The sequence below is a fragment of the Zonotrichia leucophrys genome, chromosome 1, assembly GCF_028769735.1.
Source record: "Zonotrichia leucophrys gambelii isolate GWCS_2022_RI chromosome 1, RI_Zleu_2.0, whole genome shotgun sequence".
Lineage (NCBI taxonomy): Eukaryota > Metazoa > Chordata > Aves > Passeriformes > Passerellidae > Zonotrichia > Zonotrichia leucophrys.
In genome coordinates this window covers 67175580-67199215 of record NC_088169.1, presented here as the reverse complement: position 1 = coordinate 67199215, position 23636 = coordinate 67175580, and the positions used below count along the sequence as shown (strand labels likewise).

Sequence of the window (23636 nt, the reverse complement as noted above, 5' to 3'; positions counted from 1 at the left end):
AATTTTGTATTCCATATTATATCATTTAAAGTGCAGGTAGATTGATTTCTCTTTTATACTAGCAAAATACCATACTATTGATGAAACCGTGTGAATTTCTTTCATGTGTATATCAAATTCCTGTACTTAACAGCATATAGTTGTATTCACTGCACTTAGTCAAAGGGAATAAATGTGAAGATTATAAAATAGTCAACTTATTCAAATGTTACAGCATAATACTTTATTATTAATACTTGGCTGTGAATGTAAGACCTAGATAACATTGGAAAAAATTAAAAGCTCATAAGCTAAGGGAGTTTTATATTAGGAGCTAGTTTATATTTCAAGACCTATGAATTTTGTAGTATGTGTAAGTATGTCTTATCCTTTGTTGAAACCTTCTGCTAAAGAATAATTACAGAGCCTAAATCCTCCTGCTGAAAATGTTCTGTCCTATGCTCGTTAGCTGAGCAATGGCACAAGTTAATTTGTACTGCTGCTAACCTGGGCTTGAGTCAATTCACTCAAACCTAGTTGATGTGGGGCTATTTATTGGCAGTGGGCAATCAGCCCCAAAATAACAGTAAAAAACTATAATAAAAGCAAACTCCAAGAATAGGATTACAAGTCTGCTACTCCAATATTTGTCAGCTGCCAGCAGTGGAGACCTGGGGAGGAGTTTAGTATTTCCCCAGGTGACTTTACCATTATACTCCCCCGGCATATCCTGCCAGCTTTCAGCAAATTGTAACTCAGGGACTTCCTGAGGCAGAGGTGATATCCTTGAGTTTAATAACTTCTGATGGTTTTTTTCCCATCTGTGAAGGGAAATGTCTTATCCTTTTAAGGACTCATTTAAACTTCGGCTGACCACAATATCACATAGCATTGGGTGCCCTGTACCCCATACCCTTGAGTATGTTGTGTGAGAAATTCACAAAGTGCACCACCATTTGTTCTGAACTTGTTACTTGATGACTCTGTGTTCTCTCTAGGTGTCTTCTTATGAGAAATAGTGAGTCCTTGTTTTCAACTCACCATCTTGGTGCCATTTATAATATTAAACATCACTATCATAATCCTTCTCAGTTAGGTCTCTGTTCTTTAGCTGTGAGGCTCCAAAATGGCCTTTTTCTCCTTCCTGGAGGCTCCCCTAGCAGGCTGTAGCTTATTCTGGAGCAGGTCTCTGTTAATCCTTCCAGATGGAGCTGTTTTATTTTGTGCAATAGTCAGAGAGAGGAGAATGATACACATATGAACTTGTTTTTGTTTCCCACCCACCCTCCTTCCTGCAAGCGTAATGTGCCAGCCAGGTTGTGGCTTTATTGCCAAAAGGAAGCCAACTAGGAATGACTAAACCTTCCTCACTGACTCAATATTTTCAAAAAGGGAAAAACATAAAGAATTGAAATAATGTTGTAAGAGATGAGCCTGTGTCTGAGCCAGATTGTAATTCTATGGTCATAGCCCTTTCATTCCCCATTCCAATTAATGTTTTACTAGCTTAAAATGAGCTAGCATTGTCAGAAAAGGCTGACAGTGCTCCATTCCCCAAAACTTTGGTGATTCATGGGGGAAGCGTGCTCTATCCACCATAGCTTTTCTTGTATGATTGTGTTTCCTCTCAAATAGTCAGCTGTAATGGTCTAAGCACAAATATTATTTGTGTGTATGTTTTAGAGAGAGACACTTTGTTGGCAAAGCCTGCAAAAAATCATTTTGATTTGTTGTCACAGCCTTTGAGAGTATTGCCAGACCTTTGCAGGCATAATGTTATGTAGTGAATGGCATTCTCATGCCTGAGGATGTTGGGATTTAGGTTGTACATGTAATTAAAAGTGATGAATGGAGGTTCCTTTATTTTTTTTTTTGATGCACAATGTGCAAATTAAAAAGTACTTTGCTTGCAAATGTTACTTGAAAATAAGGGATAGTGGACATGATTCTCCCCTCATGAGTATTCCTTGAGCACTCTTGGGTAAAAAATTAATCCAGCAAGTAAGACATCTCAAAGCAAGGAGAGAGTCCTCTTTGTCTTTCTGCAAATTTCCTTATACTCCTAAGGCCTGCTGGTGCTCTAGAAGTATTAAGATTGTATTACACTTTTTTTTTTTTTTTTGGTATGCTGTCAGTAGTCTCATGTGGAGCAAAGGTAGAACACAGATTTTATTTTTTTTTTCCAAAATTTTGATCTCACACCAGGAAAATATTTGATATCAGAAAGACCAATGATCTGACCTGATTGATTTCTTCCTGCTTAATTTTAAAGGCCTGTTGCAGGTAGGAGATGTTCACTAAACAGTTTTTTTAAACATTTATAAACATTTGTAGTGAAAACACTAAGGATTATACTTAAAAGAGCTTTCAGAAGGGTACATTACTGTGTGTCTGTACCGAACTTCATGTTTCCTTGAATATGAGATTTTTAATGTGCTTCTTTTCTACCATGTTGAGGCCTGTGCAGATATTTATGTTATCAGCAAAGAGGGTTTTGTGGTGCAAGAGCCAGTGCTCCTGCTGCTGGTTAAAGGCCAGTCAGAAAGCACCATCACTCTGTCAAGTCAATGAATTTTGACAAGTGATATAATTATTGATAGGGTATCAATTCCCAATCATACTGCCTTCTTGCTGCTTTCTAAATCCCTACAGTCAGAGACACACTGGAGTTGTTGTGTTAATGGTGGTTTTTTTCATTATAAATCTGTTGAGCTACACAGCCTGTTTGGGCTCCTGTCAGGAATTAATTCATAACACAGTTGTAAGTGTGGTGGAGGGGAAAGCTAGAGTATTTTCGTTGCATTTTACATAGATGTCATGGTAGAGTGTCATTTTCCAAAAGTCTCCCTGAAGCTAAATAAAGGAAGTATTATGTATATTTTTCTTGGGATAAGATACATTAGATACATTGAAGCACAATCCTTACTTGCTGTGAACAGGAGCACATTTTTTTGTGTGCCTTTCCTCCCACCCCTAAACCACACATGAAACTTTAGGCAGATTAAATGTTAAACTAGAAAGAGGTGTTTGTACATTATTCAGCTTTATTGCTCCATGGAAGGATATTGCTGTTAAAAAGTAGTAGATCTGATATATTTTATACCTTAGTTTGTGTGTGCAATTTGGACCCACATCGCTAACTGCAGAAAATTTACAGAAGGACAAGGATGCTTCAAATCAATGATAATATGAGTATGACTAAAGCAACTTAATTTAGATAGTTTGCAAAAAGAAAGACTCATGGAAGGACATGTTCTGTAAGTATCCATCAACAGAACAGTATAGAGGAAAGAACTGAATTATTTTGCCTTCTATTGGTAGGACAAAGAGCCTTTTGCTGCTTCACTTATACATTAGAAAAGAAATAGCATATCTCTTGAGCAATACAGAGTCATGTCATGTGTACTAACCAACCTGGTCATAGGTTGCTTTGGTTTCTTAAATAAAGTCTGATATACTAGGCAAAAGCTATTCTCAAACTGTACAAGGCTTATGAATTTAATTAAAAGTCCTTTAAGGCAGGATATGAGAATAAACTCTACATTTATTTCCTGTAAAAAAGATTAATAATCTTTCAGAGTGATTTAGCAGCTCTTCACACTAGTGTCAATTCATCAATTTCTTACTAGGAATCTTGCAAGCTTTTCGCCGTTTGTCTTTTGTGTTAGGTTGTTTGCTTCTTAAAAAAGAGAAGAAAAATGTTAATAAAATAATTTCAACTAAACTCCCATTTTAATGTAATAAACAACAATTTATGCATATATATCTTTGCCAATCACTTTTCAATCTGTGGTAGAGAAAAGTGCATTGATATTCTAGTATCAGCATAGAACATTTTTTCATATTTTGGTGTAATTAAGCCCCTAGAATAGGTCCTGAAACATATCTAATTTTAAATATGTGGTTGAATTAAATGGGATTTAACAGACTCATACTTCTTTTATAATTGGGTCTAAAAAATTGTATTTCTTCAATAAAAATATTTATTTACTACTCCACAGATTTAGTCCCTCAAAAATAATAGTCTTGATATTCTATTTTTAATTATACATAATAAAGAGTACTCTGGTTTTTAAGTGTTTAACTGTTAGACTTTCTCAATTGCTTTAATAATATAGTCTGATTTTTTTAAGTGTCAGCCTTTTTTTTATTGCTTGAATTTATATAACTTTTGTGTCCTGAATTTCTATTATTTATGTTCATGATTTGGTATCAATTCAAATAAGGCATTTGCAGTCTGAATCTAGGGGTTTTGAATGCTGACCTCCTGACTCTCCATTTCCATTTTATAGCATTAAAATGATAAGCCCATTCTTCAAAAGTGGAATTTTGATTTTTTTTATTAATTTATGCAGATAAGATGATTTCTGTAGCTTTTGCCTGTTTTTTCTTTCACAATTCCCTTTATCAGGTTAATCGGATAATGAAAAGATACCTCCATGTTACATTTACTTGAATTAATACAAGACTGGGACAAGTCAGTCGACCACATTCTCTATTTCTCTCATGTAACAGGACCCATATAGCCTATAATTCTACATTTTCTGAATCCTGGCTCTTGGATTTCACAGTCATGTGAGTTCTCTGACACGATCTTTCCCTTGACAATTTACGCAGGTTTTAGACAGCAGATTTTTTCTTGAGAAACCAAGGTTTTCACTTTCTGTAGTGTTGAGACCTTGATTACTTGGTACAAGAACACTAGCATTCCCATCCTATCACCCAACTTTTCCCAAGGTGAAACTAGTTCTCTCCATTGCCTGAGGAATGGACCTGGGTTGATTAGTTGAATGTCAATAATGTTGACAACTTGAGTTAGATTAAAGAAACTCAACTCAGCTATCATTTGGCATAATTTGACAACCTTAATCTTCCAGTAAACTACAACTGTTAATTGCTACTATTAACTTCCCAGTAATTGAACTGTGTCTTCCAGATTGCAAGAAAGAAAAACAAATTCTTTGAGGTCACAGGCATTTTGGTCCCTGTAGAACAAGCAGTTTTCAAAGACAAGGTGATCATCAGCTTCTTAGCATCTTCAGACAAAATGTCTATTGAGCTACACAGGGGAGATTCGGAGCAGTTAAATGAATCAAGAGGTTAAAAAAGAATGAAAGTGTTGAAGAACAAAGAGAGTAAGCTGTATTTTTGCCCAAGTTTGTCATTAGAATTTGGAGAATCTCTGAGGGTGAATGACTTGTGTCGTGGTTCTTAAGCCACATGTAACATTTCAGCTCTTCAAAATCCACTCTTTCCAAGCGCATGTGTCACCAGAGCTTTGGCACAAAATATTAATGATTATCCATATTTAGAGCTCAGAGAAAGTAAACCAAAAAATTCCATCACCAAATTACGTTCAAACCCAGGTACAGGCTGCATCCAGCTCCCTTTTTTCCCCCTTTGTCCCACTTTTGAACTAATCTTAGAGTTTTGCCATTTCTAAACTTACAGTTTGCATTTCAGAATTCTGTGAAGTTTTCAGCTTTTGGTTTCTTGGATCAGGAAATTTGGCTACCCGTGCTCTGAAGGGAGAGAGGAACATCCTTCTCTCCATCCAGGCACATGATTCCTTCCTCCACTGGCTGTCTAATTCAGAACTGAATCTTTCCTTTCTGCTGTAATGATAGATGGGATTGAACTCCTTTCTCATTTTCCATCTGCCATACAAACTGTGATAATGAAGTCTCAAAAAAACCCTCCAAACCATCAACCTGCAGTGAACATGTAAAGTATAAAATCTGCTTAATTTGCAAGGTTGAGGATTGTAATTTCTTATGGTCATTCTACACAGAAAAGTGGAAGAGGGTTGTATAAATTTATTGAACTGCCGGCTGATGATTTTTCTTTAGCTGTAGTATTCATTTAAAAATATAGACCCAAATACAGTCAAATACACATTCTGTAATATATTTTAAAGCACATCCCTATAGGGAGTCATACTTACTATACAACAGCAACTGAACTGTAAATATGCATGAAAAATGCAGAAGATACAACACATGGTCATGTCACAGATTTGTGCTACAGACAAAGGAAAAAGCATCTGTATCTATCCGTATCTCATGATTTTCACACAGAATCGTGTGATTAAATTGATAAAAAAAAGGAAAACATTAAAAAGCACATCCAGAGTAATAGATTGGTAAATACTTTGTATGCAAAAATTCTTTAAAGTATATCCTACTTATTTTTTTACAGAACCCTCAAAAGTAGCAATTTATTTCAAGACTGAAAACAAAGAAGTTATAACTTGTTTTTTTTTTCTTTTTTTTTTCCCCAATTTCACGTCTGCTTCTTCTCATATAATATTTTCAGAGCCCAAAAGACATCATTAAGTCATGCTGATATATTTTGGGATGTTTTATAGAAGACCATTTCTATACTTCTGAAGAACCTCTTGACTGTCAAAAGTAAAGTATAAATAGAAAAGTTTTGATTTACTTGCCAAGCTGGCTTTTTAGCTCTTGCAAAAATTCCCAGTAACAAAAAAGATCAAAGTTAAGATTACTTCAGTATTTATTTGATAGTATTATAAACAGAGTCTCTATTAAAAATTCTATAGCATTCATAGCCAGGCTCTTGGCAAATGTTTATTTCATCAATACAAGTTATATTTGGGGATAGGAATAATTGTTTATACACCAGAAAAGGCATATCCACTGATTGGGCTGTCGTGTTTTTGTTTTAGTTCTTAAGAACAGCATTAAGTTAACGACAGGTATGTGTTTTTTCTTAACTTATGCTGTACTTCTGGATGATAGGGGAAAAATAAATCTGTGCAAAAAACTTGCAGGGGATGTAAAACCTCAGGCTTCTATAAATTTTGAATTCAAGTACTTCCAATTTCCAAGCTTGAATTGGCATCTTGCAAAAAAATAATTACTCTTTTAAAATATGTATTTTTAGACTTGCATTTTAATAAGCAGCTCTGCATGATGGAAATAAAAACAATTGCCTAAGTAAAACCTTATTATTTATTTATTAGATTTTGATTACTGTTGCTGTTTGTTGATAGGCCTCAAGGAAGCTAATTATTTCATCTCAATGCCAGGTTAATAAGTTAGCTGTCTTTAAACAGTTGCAGCTTGAATAATTTAAAAAGGTCTGAAACAGTAATTCATTACAGGTTTTTGAGAAATAGTGTGTGTGTATATATATATTTAATAAAGCTGTGTCCCTTAGTTTTAGAATAACGCTTTTAAAACATTTAGAGAAAGCATTTTCACTTTTTTTCTGATTAAAGACTTCAAGAGACAAAATTTCTGTTCCTGGATTCCATATTCCATGCCATGACTTACAAACAGGAGTAACTAATGAGATAACAAGTCCTAGCTGTCTATCTCAACCACATTGTTTCTGTTAAAAGTGCAGCTCTAGATTTTTTGACAAGTTGTTGCCGGTTTGTCCAGAAACAGGGCTGTAATTTGTGTGCTCAGTAGGTTCTTCAGTAGTTCCATCACAAGAGATTCAGACACCTTAATCTGTGCATCTGGAATGGAGCAGACAGCTGGGACAGCATCCTCATCAGCAGTCACATATGTTATCCCTACTTACAAGTCTGAGCTTTTAGCGTTTGACCTTTAAGTAAGGCAATGAGGCACCCAAGTTTTCCAGAGCTTCAGCAACCTCTTTTACTTGGGATGCCCACTTGGAAATCTGGGGACTATTTTTCATTTGTCCGAGCCCACTAATCATAACTGTTCAAAATTTTAGGTACTATTTAACTCTTCTAGAATTGCAGACAAGTCATAAAGACTCAGAATTTTTTTTGTAAGCTAGGACCCTACTGTCCTTAGATATGTGTTAAATATGATACATAAAATCTTGAAACACAGAGTAACCTATTTTCCTTGTAAAAAGTAACTGCTTCATTAGAACATTTACAAAAATCTCAGGACTTCTGCATTGTGCTGATGTAGACTGTATGGGAGTGACATTAAAAATAATCTCCAGCTTTGTTTACTGGAGTTTCTTAGTGAAGTGGTGTTACTGTCCTTCAGAATTCAATGGGAAAAGAGATCATTGTGTTTTAGGATTTTTCTCAATTTCTCTCCAGAAAAGGTAGAACAAACAACCAAAAGAACCTATTCATTACACCAAGAATAAAATATCCTATCATCTGCATAAGTAGCATAGTTAATGCTCATGCAAAAGGCGAAGGAGGAAGGTTTCTCTGTGAGATTTGAATAATTGTTCTCTCACTCTTCCTTTCTCAGTGCTACAGCTGAACCAAGCAAATAATACTAAAAGATCCCAGACAGGGAAGGGCTGTTGTGGGAAGGAGTTGAGATTTGGGAGTTTTTTAATTAATTTCTATGCAAAAAAGGAGTCAGACAGTAAGAGGCAATACAAGAAGGAATCCTCTTACTTTCCAGTGGTCACAACACCAGTTCATCTGGTTTATGTTCAACCACTTGCATAGGCAGAATTGAGTTGCCATTCTTCCTACTTAAATGCACTTTGATGGTCTTGATTGAAAAGCCAAACAGAAGTAGGTAACAGCATTATCAGATTAATCCATTCTACAGAATCACTACTGGAAGAATGTTTAATGTTTGAAGCTCAGAGGATAAACTACAATTGAAAAAAAATCCCAAACTTAATTCATTAAATATCTTAGATATCATAAGATCTTAAATATCCTAAGAACTGTATCTATTAAAGTTAACATTGTTTGAAAAACAGCATTTCTATAGCAAAATAATAGTTGTCCTAAAACTACTTCTTTTGATTTAATTTATTAAAGCAGCATTTTACCTTGTCTAAATTAAAGAAAAGAAGTTATTTTCTGAGATGTTTATCTGATTTCTTATGGATTATAGCTATAAAATCGCACATTACTTTCCAGACAATTTTGACAAAAATTTGTATTATATCATGAGGTCTCCTGTTTTTGTAGACAGAGGGTATCCACTTTTATTTTTCTTTTAGTTTTACAGGTGATGTGCTTAACAAGGAAAATAATTTTGCTTACAGTAGGTAATATGCCTGTAAAAAATGTAGAAGCATTAAATGAAAATTTCATTCTTAAACCCATTTAAATTAGAAAACATTATTTTGATCAAATCTTCTGGGAAAAAGTTATGATGGCATAAATTCCCATGAAAATACATTATTTTGTTTCTTCTGCATTTTTATAAATTAATAAAAGTTTTCAAATGTTTTTATTTTCATACTGTATTTCCTAAAAGCAAGGCTGTATGTTAATGTCATGGTGCCTGTTTCAGATGTGATATTATAGCATACTAGTCAAAACATAAAACAACTTTTTTTTGCTTGAAATTCAATGATCATTTTCTAGACCAAGTTTTGTGTCAATTAAATTTTGAGATATTTCTACATTTTGAATAAGAAAATTATCATGCACCTTTATCATGGAATGCATTTTGCTTAATTTTAGCCTCTTATAGTAATGCTCCTAGTCTAAGCCATTCTGTCTGTCTCATTTTGCAGCCAGTTAAGAAATACAGAGATGACCTCCAATTCATTCCATCTTGGATTTTGTTGTACTGAGGCATCATGGCAGTACTTGTGAAATATTCCTAAGTGCCCATTGTACTCAGATAGCATGACATAACAAAATATACAGTAAAAATAAATGTTTCCTAAACAATTCTTTCAAGGTATTTTCCAAAAGGGAATTTTGCCCAAATTTTGCTTTATCTAAAACTATAAAATGGCTTTTTGGGCTTTGGATGTTTTGTTTCATCTTTGTTGGAGTGGCAGCAAACCACATTCTGAAACAGAATTTAGGCTCCAAACCAGAAATCTGAGTTAAACCAGAAATCTGAGTTAAACCAGAGTATTGTTTCAACCACTTTCTTTTCCTTTTTTTTTTCCAAATATTATCTTTTATGTCCTAATTCTAACCCTAAATTTTACTTCATTTTAGTGTTACTAAGTTTACAATTTATTATCTCTAGAATCTGGTGCAATTGCATTGTTCTTACTCATATTTTGTTGCTAAAAAGCCCTTTGTGATTCTGGTGAGTCAAACACTGACAATTTATGTATCTGCTTTGTAAGGTCCTTCAGTTCTTCATTCAATGCCATTGGAGTCACTAAAGTGAACCAAGTATATAACTTTAGAAAACTGTATTGTTTCATTTAGCTGTCCTACATGTAGTGTGCTACAATTGCCCATTAGTACTTGGATAGATTTGCCAAATTTCTCTCTCATTATTTTAAATTTCTATTTTATGTTAATTCAATAATTTTAAAAATTCTACTTATAATTAGTTTTAGATTTGAATTATTGCCACTTCCATTTTTATTTTTAAGAGTATGTGGCTTTTTTCTCTCTATTTTTTCCCCATTTATAACTTTATGCATGGTTAGTCTTATTTCCCTACAACTGCTGCTTCTTGATATAAGTTTACTACTTTTTAATAATATTGCAGCCATTCCATGGTGAGCAACTCATTCTGAAGAACTAAGCTTTATAAAAATCTAGGCAATCAGTAAACTGTTAATCCTCATTTATTTGTCTATTCATTATGAGTTTTTTCCTTCAGACTCTATGCAATAGACTAAAATCCATTATCCTGGGATTTTACTGACTTAGAAGTGTGTGGTTTAAGTAGTACCACAGCTAAAATTAACATCTCTATTGTCACAGCCTCCCTTTCACATCTACTGACATTACTCTCCTTTCTAACATCTCATCTATCTGAAGAATAATTCAAATTGAGAGATTTTTGTTTTCAGCTTTTGATATGTCCTCAATTAAGACACAGAAGTTTCAGGAGCTGGAAATCTTCATTAAGAATGTGTGTTAAATACTCCTTTTTCCAGTGCCTTAAGAAGAAAATAAAAGCCCCATAAATCACTTCCTCCTTTCTGAAAAGGGTGTTACCCTTTAAAACAGTTCTTAGAAATTCTTCTCCATAAATTTGGTGCATCTTTAATCATTAGTCATCCTCTGATAGTTTTTCTCTCTTTCATTTCATTCTCTGTTGTCTCAGCTTTGTCCTTCATTATTAATGCAAGACCATTAGTAACATGATCAGAGGAGAGAAACTGTTAGCAGTTCTCTTTTTGCTTTTCAGAGGTGACTCCTCTGCTCCTATTCTGATGATCAGTAGTAGTGGTTGCTGTTAGAGTTTCTCTGTGCTCTATTTCATCCTTGTTTCAAAGTCCAAGTGGAAACCCTTCCCCTTTTTTACCATCTTTCCCAATTTTCATGACATTAGGTGTTTCTCAGGTTCATTACATCTTTATTCCCTGTATTAATATTTCCAGGGTTGAATATTATTTACAGTTACTTTACTGTATCTATTGCAACGCTATTTCTGAACCTTATTTACTCCTTTGTTGTTACAGAAGACATCTGCTCTTGGATCTTCTGGCAAATATGTTTATATATTGGCTTTCACCATGAAAAATATTGCATAAGTGGTTTTGTATTTTTTGTATTTCAAGTTTTCTTTTACTTACCTTTTTTTTTAAATGTCATTCACTTTCTGGTTTTCTTCTACATTAGGGGAATTCTTTATGCTTTCCAAATATACTTTTTTTTCCTTATTTCTCAAAACACAGTCATAATTCCACACTGTGAAAAGAATAATTTTTCTTTTTCAAAATATGTCCCATAAAAGCAACCAGGACTAATTGTTGAAATTATAGATCATAAATTCCTTGTCTTTTCTAGTATTTTCCCAGTATTACAAAGACTAAGGATTCTCTGAGATCCTTCCAATTCTGTGACCCACCTCTCTTTCAAAACAACTTTTCCCCCTTCCCCCATGTCTGCAGGCTTGTTCCTCTTCATTAATATATTCAAACTTAATCTCTTCCATCTGGCAGCCCATCCTTGGGGCTGCAGTATGAGGATCTTTTTTGTGTACTGCTACTTTCCAGAATTCATTTTTGTCACTAGTTGCTGTAGCTGTAGGTGACATGTAGCAAACTGCATCTTGTTTCCAAACAGGGACTGGGTTTCTCAGCCATGCAGCTGTTGTCACAGATGCTGAATGCACACAGGATGGACAAAGACTTACAGTTTAGGACAGCTAGTATTCATAAGTCCAAGGAAAAACCCTTCCCATGCTCTTCATTGCAGCTATGGCCATAGGAATTAACAGAAAATCTTTTCAAGAGTTGTCTTTTTAATGTTCAAGCTATGGAGATGTGAAAAGGCAGGGAGAACTTTGCTGTGCAGGCTGACTTGGCATTCCTCTTAATTGTTTTTCTGGCAAAGCATGTCACAGTTTCTCCTCTGAGAAGATAATTGAGCTATCTGAAACACTTTAGTCTGTGTCAATAATCTCTGTTCCCACATGCAAGATGTGTGTGGTATGGCAGTAAAGAATATAATGAAGAATTCTGGGCAGATCTGAGTTTTAGAGCAACCTGCATTTGAGAGACTTCAAATTTTCTCCAATTTATCAAAGTCCATTGTGGCTACCCAGGGCAGCATAACACCAGTCTGCCTTTCCATCCCATGCTGGCCAAGAAAAGTGTATTTGAAGTAGGAGAGCATGCGCATCAAGCTGTCTGGTGGGTACCTGTGATGACAGTGCCAGTGAAACAAAATTGGTAATCCTTCAGTATGTAGTACAATAGGGCTTGTTCCATTAAAACATGTATTTTCTTTGTCTCTATTAACTATATGAAGTACTGCACATCAGAAATTTGGGATTAAGTTGCAACACCATACCATTAAAAAGAATTTTTTTCATTGTTAGTAGCCTTGTAGTATTTCTAGATTCATGCCAGTTCTCATTATGATGAGAAAGGTTTATATTGGATTATATTGGATTATACTGTAGTTTGTAAGGAAATTCTCTCTGACAGTTAAACTCATCATGTGGAGTTCTTTGGGTCCTGTGTTTTAGTATACATTTAAAATAGCTGTTCAGTTGGAAGGATATAGATATGTATTTCTCTTTTCTTAAAATTGTTTAGAAGCATCTCATATATGATGCTATAAACTTTAAGTCTTAAAAAATATTCATTATGTTATGCTTAATATGCACTTCTTCTTTTAAACAAGGCTGATGCAAAATGTCACTTGACTGGTATAAAATATGGAGGAATGAGAAATTACATGTAATCTAGTTGGCTGTGGAAATAAGGATTATTAATATGCATTATAAGGAAAAGTAAAGCCTATTGAAATATTGTCCTTGTCACAAAAAATAAATTACTAAAATTACTTGATTTAGTCAAGAAATTTAAGAAAGGTGTAGCAGAAAGACTTATGGGCAATTTGCAGATTGGGACTCACTTGTGCCTGGTACATCATTAGAAAATATAGTTCTACTTCATTTGCAGCCATCATTTAGAACTACCTAACAGCTACCTAAATTCCTCAAAAATCTTTAAATCTAAGTGATATCCACAGGATTAGAATATAAGTATGTCTAAAGTACTGTAATCTGTGGGCTAGGCAATTTAACACTGATTCAGTCTATAATGTTTGACTTAAAGCAGGCTAAATTCTAAATTTTAGGATGAAACTGGTGCCACAGTATTCTACTTTAGCAGTATTTTTAATTCAACCTAGAGATATAAGAATACAACTTTTAAAGAAAATCACACATTTTTTTCTGCCCGTTATTCAAGTGATGAAGCTCAATCATTCAAAGCTTTCTGTAAGTATAGATCCATCATCTTTTGAAGTTTCTGCTTTCTTTCTAACAACAGCGTAGCAAAGGTATCTTGTCTTTTTGTTGATGATACTGTTTTGAGTCAAAAATCAATCTTCAATCAACTAGTTAAGATTCAGAAACCTTTTCTTTAGGGTAGAGATACCAACTTCCAGGACCTGGAAGCATGTAGTAACATTATAGGATAGACTGTAGAAAACTGTAACAAGAAACTTCAGTTCTGTTTTTAAAAGTCATATAGTTTGTGAATAGAAATGATGTTTCTGGTCTTTTTTCTCAAAAAAATTAATTTTGCACCATTATTACATATTTCAAGCTTCAGTCCCTGGTGAACTTGTAATCATTTTTTGGATCTGCAAAATAGACTTAATCTTCTGAAAATTTCATTACTTTCTTACTTAACACTTCATTAAAATAGTGGTTTTAAAATCTGGTTTATGTTAAATTGAGAATGTACAGTAATCTTCAGACTAATTAATCAAAGTAATGAATTACCAGATTAAACACAGAGCAAATTAAAAACATAGTTTTTTTAGGCTGAATATGAATATTTCTTAATTTCATTAAGTATTTTATTATTATGTAGATCATTCTTATCAACATTAGCGGTTTTCTTATTGCTGCCAATACAAATAATTTGAGATCTTTTTTTAAAAGGTTTTCATTAATATTTTTACTTCTGTCCTGTCATTACTTATTCTGAAATGGAATTATAAAAGGAAGGTTTCTTGCCTTTAGAAAAACCACTGAAGTTGCCTCCTTGCTGCTTGTAAATAAGTAAAATGTGTGTTCTGCAAGGCAGCCATAAAAGTAGGGGCTTCGCACAGCCTTAAGAAGCATCTTGTGAAAATGCCATTGAGAATGGCAAAAAATAGCAGCATTGACTAAAAATTACGGTGTGCTGCTTCTGAAAATTTGTTAGTGGCTAGAAGGGAGGATGCCAGATCCACTCCTCATGGTGCCCTGCCCTCTGTAACAGATCCAGGTCTCATGACAGCAGTTAGTAAAGTTGGACAATAACTAATGAAAGCATTAAAAAAAAAGTGCTTAAGTGGACTGCAAAGAATGCAAATGTCTGTCCTACATTCGCATATTTCTACTTTTCCTCTGGAAATGGCTACCAGCACATAGCTGATCAAAATGAAGCCGATATAGAAAATAGTGGCTGAAGAAATAACTAGAAAAATCCTGCAAAGAAATATACCATACTTATGAGTTGTAAACATTTTTTCCCTCTTTTTTTTTTCTTTTTTCTTTTTGTCTTTTGATTACACATGTCCAGGGCACTACAGATGGATTGAAAATTACTTGTTTAGAGCACTGGTTCCCTAGTTAGGGTCCACAAGGTCAAGGCGTGCAGAATAATTTTAAATGTATAGTGTGTTCAATTAGGAGTCTGATAATAAGGATGCATCCACAAACATTTTACATTCTTCCTAGTGATCAAAAAAGCTTTTAAAATGTTGGCTTAGAATGCAGCTTTGCCCAAACATCTTATAAAAGAGTTGTGTGTTGTTTAGGTCAAGAAGTTGCCTGAAAGTGGAGCTGGTCAGCTCTTTAGAAAAAAAGCTGAATACCAGATGATTATATATGTGTACTTTTTGGCTTTAATATAGATTAACAATGGCTTATATAATTCTACAGGAGTTTAATATTCTTTTGAATGTAAAAAGGCAATGTTACACTAAGATGGCCATGGTTGTTAATGGCTTGTATTAGCTGGGAGCTATAAAATCATCCTAGTACTCTGTTAGTGCTGGAATAATAATTTACCAAGACAATTACCACATGGTGGAACTTTTTTGCTGCTCTAATTCAGTGTTATTAATAATGAATAAAATTGCAATTTTCTCAGGTTGCTAGGGGCAGTGGGGAATTATTTCAATGAATATTTCAGCACATTAGTTTAATCATAGTTCCACAAAATTCAAGTGGGCAATATTTTATACTTTTAAGTTTGGTCTGCTAAGGGACCATAGTCATTAAATTGCAAACTATTTGCACTGAGGTCCATTCTATGATTTACAAGCCTTGTTAAAAACACTGTAACAGAAAGCAAGCTGTGCCATTAATACTTGTAATTTGATGCTGCATTTGTTAATGGGTTCAGTGTGATTAATGTTTTTAGCAGCAGGCAGAACACTTTGAGACAGGCAGTGCTGGGGTTTATAATACATAAATGCATGTAAAGAAATGCTAGAATATTGTAAGTTTCAGTAATACATGTTTTTACAAGATTGTATTCCAGAAATGGGAAAGCAGCAGTGAAATTATACTATAATGTATGTAAATACAGTTCAAGCTGTGGTAGGTGCTGATGTGTGTGTTCTTTATTTTCCAGCCAACTGCATGACTTCTGGCGCTTGGATTACTGGGAAGATGATTTGCGCCGACGAAGGAGATTTGTTCGCAATGCTTTTGGGTCTACTCATGCTGATGCTCTCCTAAAAGCTGCTGTGGAATATGGTCAGTATTACCTCAGCTTAAAAATATAGCTCATGATACTTTCTTGATGTCCATGGATTCCTCAGAATCATGTCCCTTCTTTCTCAAGGACAGTGCTGAGAATTCTTACGACAACATATTCTTAGAAAAGGAATTCTTTCAATTCTTACACTTTAATGAACCAGAAGACTTGAGCTTGTGAGCTGTTAAATTTCCTGATCCCCAAGGGATTCACATCATACTTCTCTAGCATTCCCAGCAATTTTGCGAGGCTTGTAAAAGCAACTGAACATGTCTCTCTGGAGTGACTGAATGAAATAAGTCATCAAACTTATGCATCATAATAGTTCCATTGGAGACATTTTCTGAATGAGGAATTTAAAAATATCAGAAATTTTATTCTGGCATGCCAATTTCAGCCAGAAGTATTTTTTTCTGCAAATCGTGAAATGCATTCGAACTTGTTAACAATAATATTTTTTAAGGATAACTTGCGATTCATTTGTGATCTAAATACATAGAAGCTTCAGTTTTAGAAACTGAATAATTAAATAATGTTTGATTTTCATGGACATGTAGCTGGAGTATAAAAGAGGATTGAGGATGTGCTTACAAATTCCTCTATAACATGTAGAAGTTTCATATGTTTGTGACTTCTGTACGGCAGACTGAACCTGAGTACTCCAAAAATCTAAAGCAAATTTAATTCTTGGGTTTAAGCTGGGATACCTCTCTAGCATATCAAAGACAGGAGCTTTTTAAAGAGTATTGTGATGGTTTTCTGGTTTTGTGGTTTTTTTTGTTTTAGTGCTGAAAAGAAAATGCTATGATTCTTTAGCATTTAGGAGTAAAAAATTGAAATAATCATTTCCAAAGCAAGTTGAACCTTTTATCTGATGTTTAGCCAAAGGCTAAGGTTGCCAAAAGTTCTGAAAATGATAGATATAAAGCTAACTCTGTATATGACCTACACTTTTCACCAACTTTGTGGTTGTATAAGGCAAATAGCTGGGATCCAAAGAAGGTTGGACATATGAATTAATATCTGTGTGTACAGTTATACTTGGAGGTGTAACTTAATCCTTACTTAAAGGTGAGGACTATCATGTCTAGCACTTCAAGTCATAAACTTTCCTTAAGCTTGATTAAGGAAGACATTTCCCCCATTTTTATATGGTATTTCATATTTGACAAAGGGTTATTTTCTCCATGTTCTTCCAAAACATCAGGATGGAGATTTTATGAGAGTCGGGTACAAAACTGTGCTGATTGCGGTGTTGCTTTTGAAAGGCAAATAGTCACTAAAACCATGGGCTTTAAATTTCTATAACACCTGTTAGTGCATTCACCATACAGGAAAATTAAAATTCAGGTTTATACACAGATGGTGCACATCAAACTTAGTGGTTACATAAAAATTAACAATAGACTGAAGTTTTCAGAATTTAAAAAATATTTCTAGCTTTTCATATATGTATTAAAATTAACAGGGAATTTAAAATCAGCATGCATTAAAATATTCATGGATTCTATCTAGATGTATTTACTTTTCAGAGGCTTAAGCCTTTGGATTTTAATACTGAAACATTTAGCTGACCTTTCTCTGTAAGAAAACATCCCTAACACTGATGTTATTTTTATGCCTCTTGGTGTTACTAATGAGTTGAATAATTTATGAGGTTGTCATGTGAAAAGGATTTGGTGCAGTTTGATGTACTTCTAGCCTCTGGTGCTGGAATGTGATTAATAAAGAGCTAGAGGCAGATTTATTTTTCTTTTCATAGGGCTTAACTTTCATTGTAGTTTTTTTTATTGTTTTTTTTGTGATAATTTTGTTTGGAACAGTTTGATAGTAAAATGCCCCTAGCTTCCAAAACTGAGTATGACATCACACTACAGAAAGAATTAAAAGCATTTTTTAAAAAAGTCAGACTACATAGTTTTCCAATAACAGATTTTATTTCCTGACCTCAGATACTTCTCTTGTGACAAATAAAGTATTCATCAAAGGAAAATTTGTTGGGCTTTTGTTTCAATTTTTCATCTTGACTGATACCTCTAGTACAAGTAAAGCTGTCTTGAGCCTCAGAAAAATAGTGGAAACATCTTACGAGTTTTTGTTATTTACAATGACTGTCCATTATCATTTAGGGTTCTGTGCATAAATATTGCAGTGGAGGAATGTTTAGTCAAAGCCTAAGTCAGCAAGCTCCTCAGTGTCTGCGATCAAAGGCATCAACTTAAATAGGTCTGATCAGGCATTGCAGAAGAGGGCAGCCAGCCTCAGCTGAGCAAAAATCACAGAGCAAAGATGACAAAATTAATCAGTCATTTCTTTGGCAGTAAATAATAAGATATGCTGAGGATTGCAGATGAGAGAATTATCAGATTCCTTGGAGATGTGCCTGCTTAACACCTGATTTATCTGAGCTTGTGCAGCCATCAAGACATGACCTTGATAGATAAAAAAGCTACTCTAGTATTAAATAATATTTGATGTTGGATGTATGGATACTGTAATTATATTATATTTGCAGTAATTAAGGAAGGAGTCTTGGAAATTAAAACTATGTTTATGATCTAAATGTTTGTTTTAGAGAAGTAAAACAAATGTTAAATTCCATCTAGAAGGCCTAAAAAGAGAAGTGTTAATTTTATTTGATAGTGACTTCTTCCTGTAGGAAACATTCAATGTTGTACTATTGGGAAACAATATTTTCTCCAAAAATTTGTCACAATGAAGTTTCTACTTAACTATAGTCTGTTAGTCAGCTCCTGTATGCATGTTTGGATTTCCATTTTTCATAAGATATATTATGTATACAATATGTATGTGTCTGGGCATATGTCTACATATGAATATATCTTCAAATTACCTGACCAGTAAGAAATATTGCAATTAGAAATCATAACATATTTCTGTGCCTATTTAAAACAGTGTGAAAAATAGCAGATTCCTATGGCTAGATACTTAGCTGTACCTTGAGACTCTTTGCATCTCAGTCACAGCAGCATTTACAAGAGATTGACTGGATAATTTTTCCTTTTGGATTAGTCTCCACCATTTCTAAGACTTTATTATTAGGCATTTGATTTGTTTGTAATCTGTTAAAGTTGCTTTCATACCCAGATGTAAAGTACAAGCGCAATTAGTTCAACATTGTATCTGTAATGCCCTTTTGTTTTAGTTAAATTCTTACTCGAATCAAAATATAATTTCATTTCTCTCTTTTGTATAGCTGAAGAGATGCTACTTACTGCAGTATAAAAGTGCAAGCTAAAATTGAATTTGAATTACAGGGAACTTTTAGTAGAGTTTTAATTTTATAACATCAATAATTTAAACAATTATTATTCTAAGTTTAGATGGAATTTCAGTGTAAATAAGTAAATTGTAAATGAAAAGAAAGAAAAAAGAAAAGATTGTATAAATGAATCTACAACCTACTTTTCTTCCCCAAATTTTGCTGTGATGGATATGTGAAATATGCAGATATGACCCAATTCACAGAGATTCTGCACATGTGGTGAAAGAACTGTCTCTTCTAGTTAATCAACTTAACAATTTACAGTCATTGGAGATTAGCATAAAGGAGACACTACTGTACATCCTACCAGTGAGGTAGAATACTGGTCCACAAAGGTCAACCTAGACCAGTTCCTTTATTAAAATTTAGTCTATCAGCTTGTAAAAGTCCATAAACAATTTATACATAGAGTGAGTACAAGAAAGGCTACATTTTCTAATCAACATTAAAGTAAATGAGAATGAACTCAGTGCCCACATTCTAAACATACATGTGTAAGCTGGTCAAATATATCTAGGGTATGTGCTCAAGAATATTTAGCCTGTTAAGCTGATTAGCATGACAGATCCTAAATGCTTAGAATGAAAAAGAAAGCAAAAAATAAAAATGCCTCCATAATGCTCAAGTTTTGAAATAAAGCCACAGATATATGTGCAATATAGCCACATATGGCTTTTGAACTTGCATATGTGTTTGGATATCTTATTAGCAACCTTATTTCAAGGGCAGTTCTAGCCGAAGAAGACTCTGGCTCCTTCTGGGTCTTGTCATTAGTGCTCTAAGTTTCACCAAATACTATATTTACTTATCACTAGAAATACATTTTTATTACACAAACACAATTAAAATGCATCAGGTTTGGCAATCAGGAGTGTTGAAATCTGAAATCTGTTTTCAGATGAATTTTGAGAGACCTTCAAAGAATGGCAGGTAGGATCAGATTATTTAACAGGCAAGAGCTACCCTAGAAGCAAGGTTGTGTGTGTTCCTGCTATGAAACTGAGGGTCTGAAATCCACAGGAACACAAACAAGGGACAGCGTTCAGAATGGGACATCTGGCTGTCCCAGGGACCCTAAAGGAAGATTCAATTTTGTCAGGGTCCTCAATGTTAGAGAAATACCCCAAGATGAAATTTCAGAAATGCCAGCTCTAGAGGAATGCCTCAGTGCTGAGAAGTCCAAAGCAGTTGATTTCCAGTTGATTTCCCTAGCTCCTGAGTTCCATCTCATGAGCTGCTGGGCTCCCTGCCTTCTGCAGGCAGCGTTAGAGCAAGCTAGAGGGAAGAGTGTCCAGGGAAACTGGCAAGAAGCTATGCACAAAATGCTGTTCTAGACAGCTAAGCTAGTGTCTTAGAAACTTACCCGGCATTTTCAAGTAATAAGACATATCAAGAAATCAGAATATCCCATGAGCCAGAGATGCTCAATTTCATCATCTCTGTTCAGAAGCTTTGCTGTAAAATCAAGTGCCCTATTCTAGGAAGTCTGAATGTGCACCTAAAAGCTGGTCTTCATTTCCATTCTGCATTTCAGGTTCTACACTTTGCTATATTAGATTGTTGATACTAATGGCATTGCTAAAAACATAAAGGTGTCTTTTGTTGGTGAAAATCCTACCATTTTTTGCAATAAATTCAAGACTCTCTGTCAAAGTTACTGCATAAATCATATATATCTAAAAGAGTTATATTACTTTTTCCCAAGATCATAAGGTTCTCAGACTTCATTATTCTTTACCTTATCACTTTTCTGTGCATATTGAAAATGCCTAGTGTATTTCCAGAATAGTTTCAACAACACTGGTTTCAGAACCAGCCATAAGAAAACCTGTATTTTTCAGTAACTGTCAGTAAAGTAAAAATGAAAGCAAGTTGAAGTCAACTGATAGAGAATCATTACTTATCAGAGTTTTGCTAGCAGGCCAACTAGATGCATAAAACTCAGTTATTTTCCTAGGTATATAGCAGTGAAAGCATTACATATGTACCATGTAAGAGATTAAAGATTAAATTATGCTTCTAGTTTTGTCTATGAAATATTGCTTCCTTATACTATATCTGTTTGAACAGGGGGAGGGGGGTTTCAGCTTTGTTGAGTTTTAAAGATCCTTTTGTTGGGTTTTTTCACATTTTCTTTTACTTCTAAACTGATCTAGACATCTGTTGGTTTCCAGTAACAGGAACAAACTATTTTTTACTGTCAGGGTGGTCAAACAATGGACAGGTTGTCCAGAGAAGTTGTGTGGTTTCCATCCTTGGAAGTACTGAAAACCAAGAAGTATTTGTACACAATTTTGTGGCCCCCTTGAGTCTTCCCTCCTCAAGAGAAACAAAGAATATCTACAGAATATCTGAATCAGTTTAGTAGTAAAAGTAAATATAAAAGAAGATCTATGTCTCTCTTATACTGTGCAGACCAGAACTGGATGCAGAAATCCAGGTGTGGCCTCACCTAGGCTCAGCAGAGGAGGAGGATTCCCTTCCCCAGCCTACTGGCAATATTTTGCCTACTGCAGCCCAGGATCATTTCCCACCGCTGCAAGGACACATTGACAGCTCATGTTCCAGCTGGTGTCCCTCAGCACCCCAGCTCCATTTTTCAGAGCTTCTTTCCAGCCATGTGCTCCCAGGTGGTGCTGGAGCCTGGGCTTGTTCCTCCCCTAATGCAGGACTTACTTCTTCTTGTTGAGTTTCATGAGGCTCCTGTTATCCCATTTCACCAGCATTTGCTGAGGCCCCTGGCAGACCAGTCACTGCTCCCAGTTTCTTGTCATGTGCGAACTTGCTGAGGGAACTCTCTGCCTCATCTTTAATGAAGATGTGAACAGATATAAAATGCTTCTAATGTAAATTTTCTCATGTTCAGTATAATAGTTATTGTTGCTGAAATTGAGTTTGTTGTAGCTGCATAAGCCAAGATAATATTTTTGATTGTCTTTTTCCTCCTCCCTCAGTTAATGCTCTACCTAAAAATTAGTCACATACACTACTACCATTTCATAAAATATGTAGTTTTGGATAAATACAGGGTAACCCCTATCTAAGATAATTCCCCAAACTGATATTTATTTAAGTACTGCCTTAGGTAAGAATACATTAGAGCAACTGAAGAACGAAAGCCCTCTTCTAAAAAGAAACCTTGTTCAACCACCCCATTCATTCACACAATTTTAGTCTGTAAGTAAAGACAAATATGACCATTAATTGTGAGCAGTTTTAAGAAATAGAATCGACTTTGTGGGCGGTAAAACAAGCATACTTGATGTTCAGTGGTGAGCATTTTAAGAATATGTATACAGTCATTAAATTAACCCATAACAATTCTTCCATGTGCCAAGTCCTAAACAGGATCATGCTGCCATGTGAAACAAGCATGTAAACATTTCTGCTTCAGTAGAAGCACCTAAAATAATACTTCTCCTGTTACAAAACTTCCTTTGAGTGCATGAACTAGCTTCCACATTGATTGTGAAATCTCCAGTGTACTCTGAATGAGTTTATATCTCAATTGTGTGCTTAAAAAAGTCACAAATTTTTTTTTTAAGCACAGTAGTTTAAGATTTCCATCTCTAGCCTTATAATTGTAGCCCAACAGTGCCATCCACTGCTTCACCAAATAAACTCCCAAATATTTCATCTCACAGGATTTTAGGGAAAATATTACATGATAGTTTTGGGCTCTTAATATTTTATATGTTAATTGCAAGATACAGTTTTGTCTAAAGAAATTCTATGAAAAACCTTACACTGGGTACTAGTTGAATGATCTGCAAAATAAAATCTTAGTAGTGAGTGTAATTAAGTGTAAAGTACTAGATTTAAATTGATCTTCTTTATAACATTTCCCACCCCACTACCCCCAATCATAAATATGTTCTCATTAAACAGATACGATAAATATATCTACCATTATGGTGATTCTTTTTCTTAAAACCCACTGTAATGTAATGAAAGGCACCTTCAAGAGGTAAATGGCAATGGAATTTGCTTGGGTGGAGTACTGAACACTGCTGTGTTGAATTTTACTGAGCGCTCAGTGTCTGAGCTTCTGCTCTATGACTAGGTCATAGAAATGAGTTGCAATTGTATTCTATCAGTACTTGCAGTCTCTAAATATCTTCTGCTTGTTGTATGTTGTTTCTAGCATATTCATAGGAATTTTTATGGCAGCTTTACTATAAGTTGTAAGGACAGATTTACTAAACAGTCAATTTTTTGTAATTATTTTCTTAACTCTTGAATGTCAGAAGCTGTCTTTTGACTCTAATTCAAGTTTTTCACAGAGCTAAATAGG

The 23636-nt window shown here is 34.5% G+C and overlaps 1 protein-coding gene across 11 annotated transcripts in view; it reads left to right on the top strand.

The window, feature by feature from the left end:
- NBEA (neurobeachin) overlaps positions 1-23636 on the top strand; it is a 456358-nt gene that overhangs the window by 258491 nt on the left and 174231 nt on the right. For all 11 annotated transcript variants that reach the window (XM_064716099.1, XM_064716185.1, XM_064716109.1 and 8 more), the window contains one exon: positions 15931-16055. In XM_064716099.1, coding sequence (XP_064572169.1) covers positions 15931-16055 — 125 coding nt within the window. The remainder of the gene's footprint in view (positions 1-15930; positions 16056-23636) is intronic.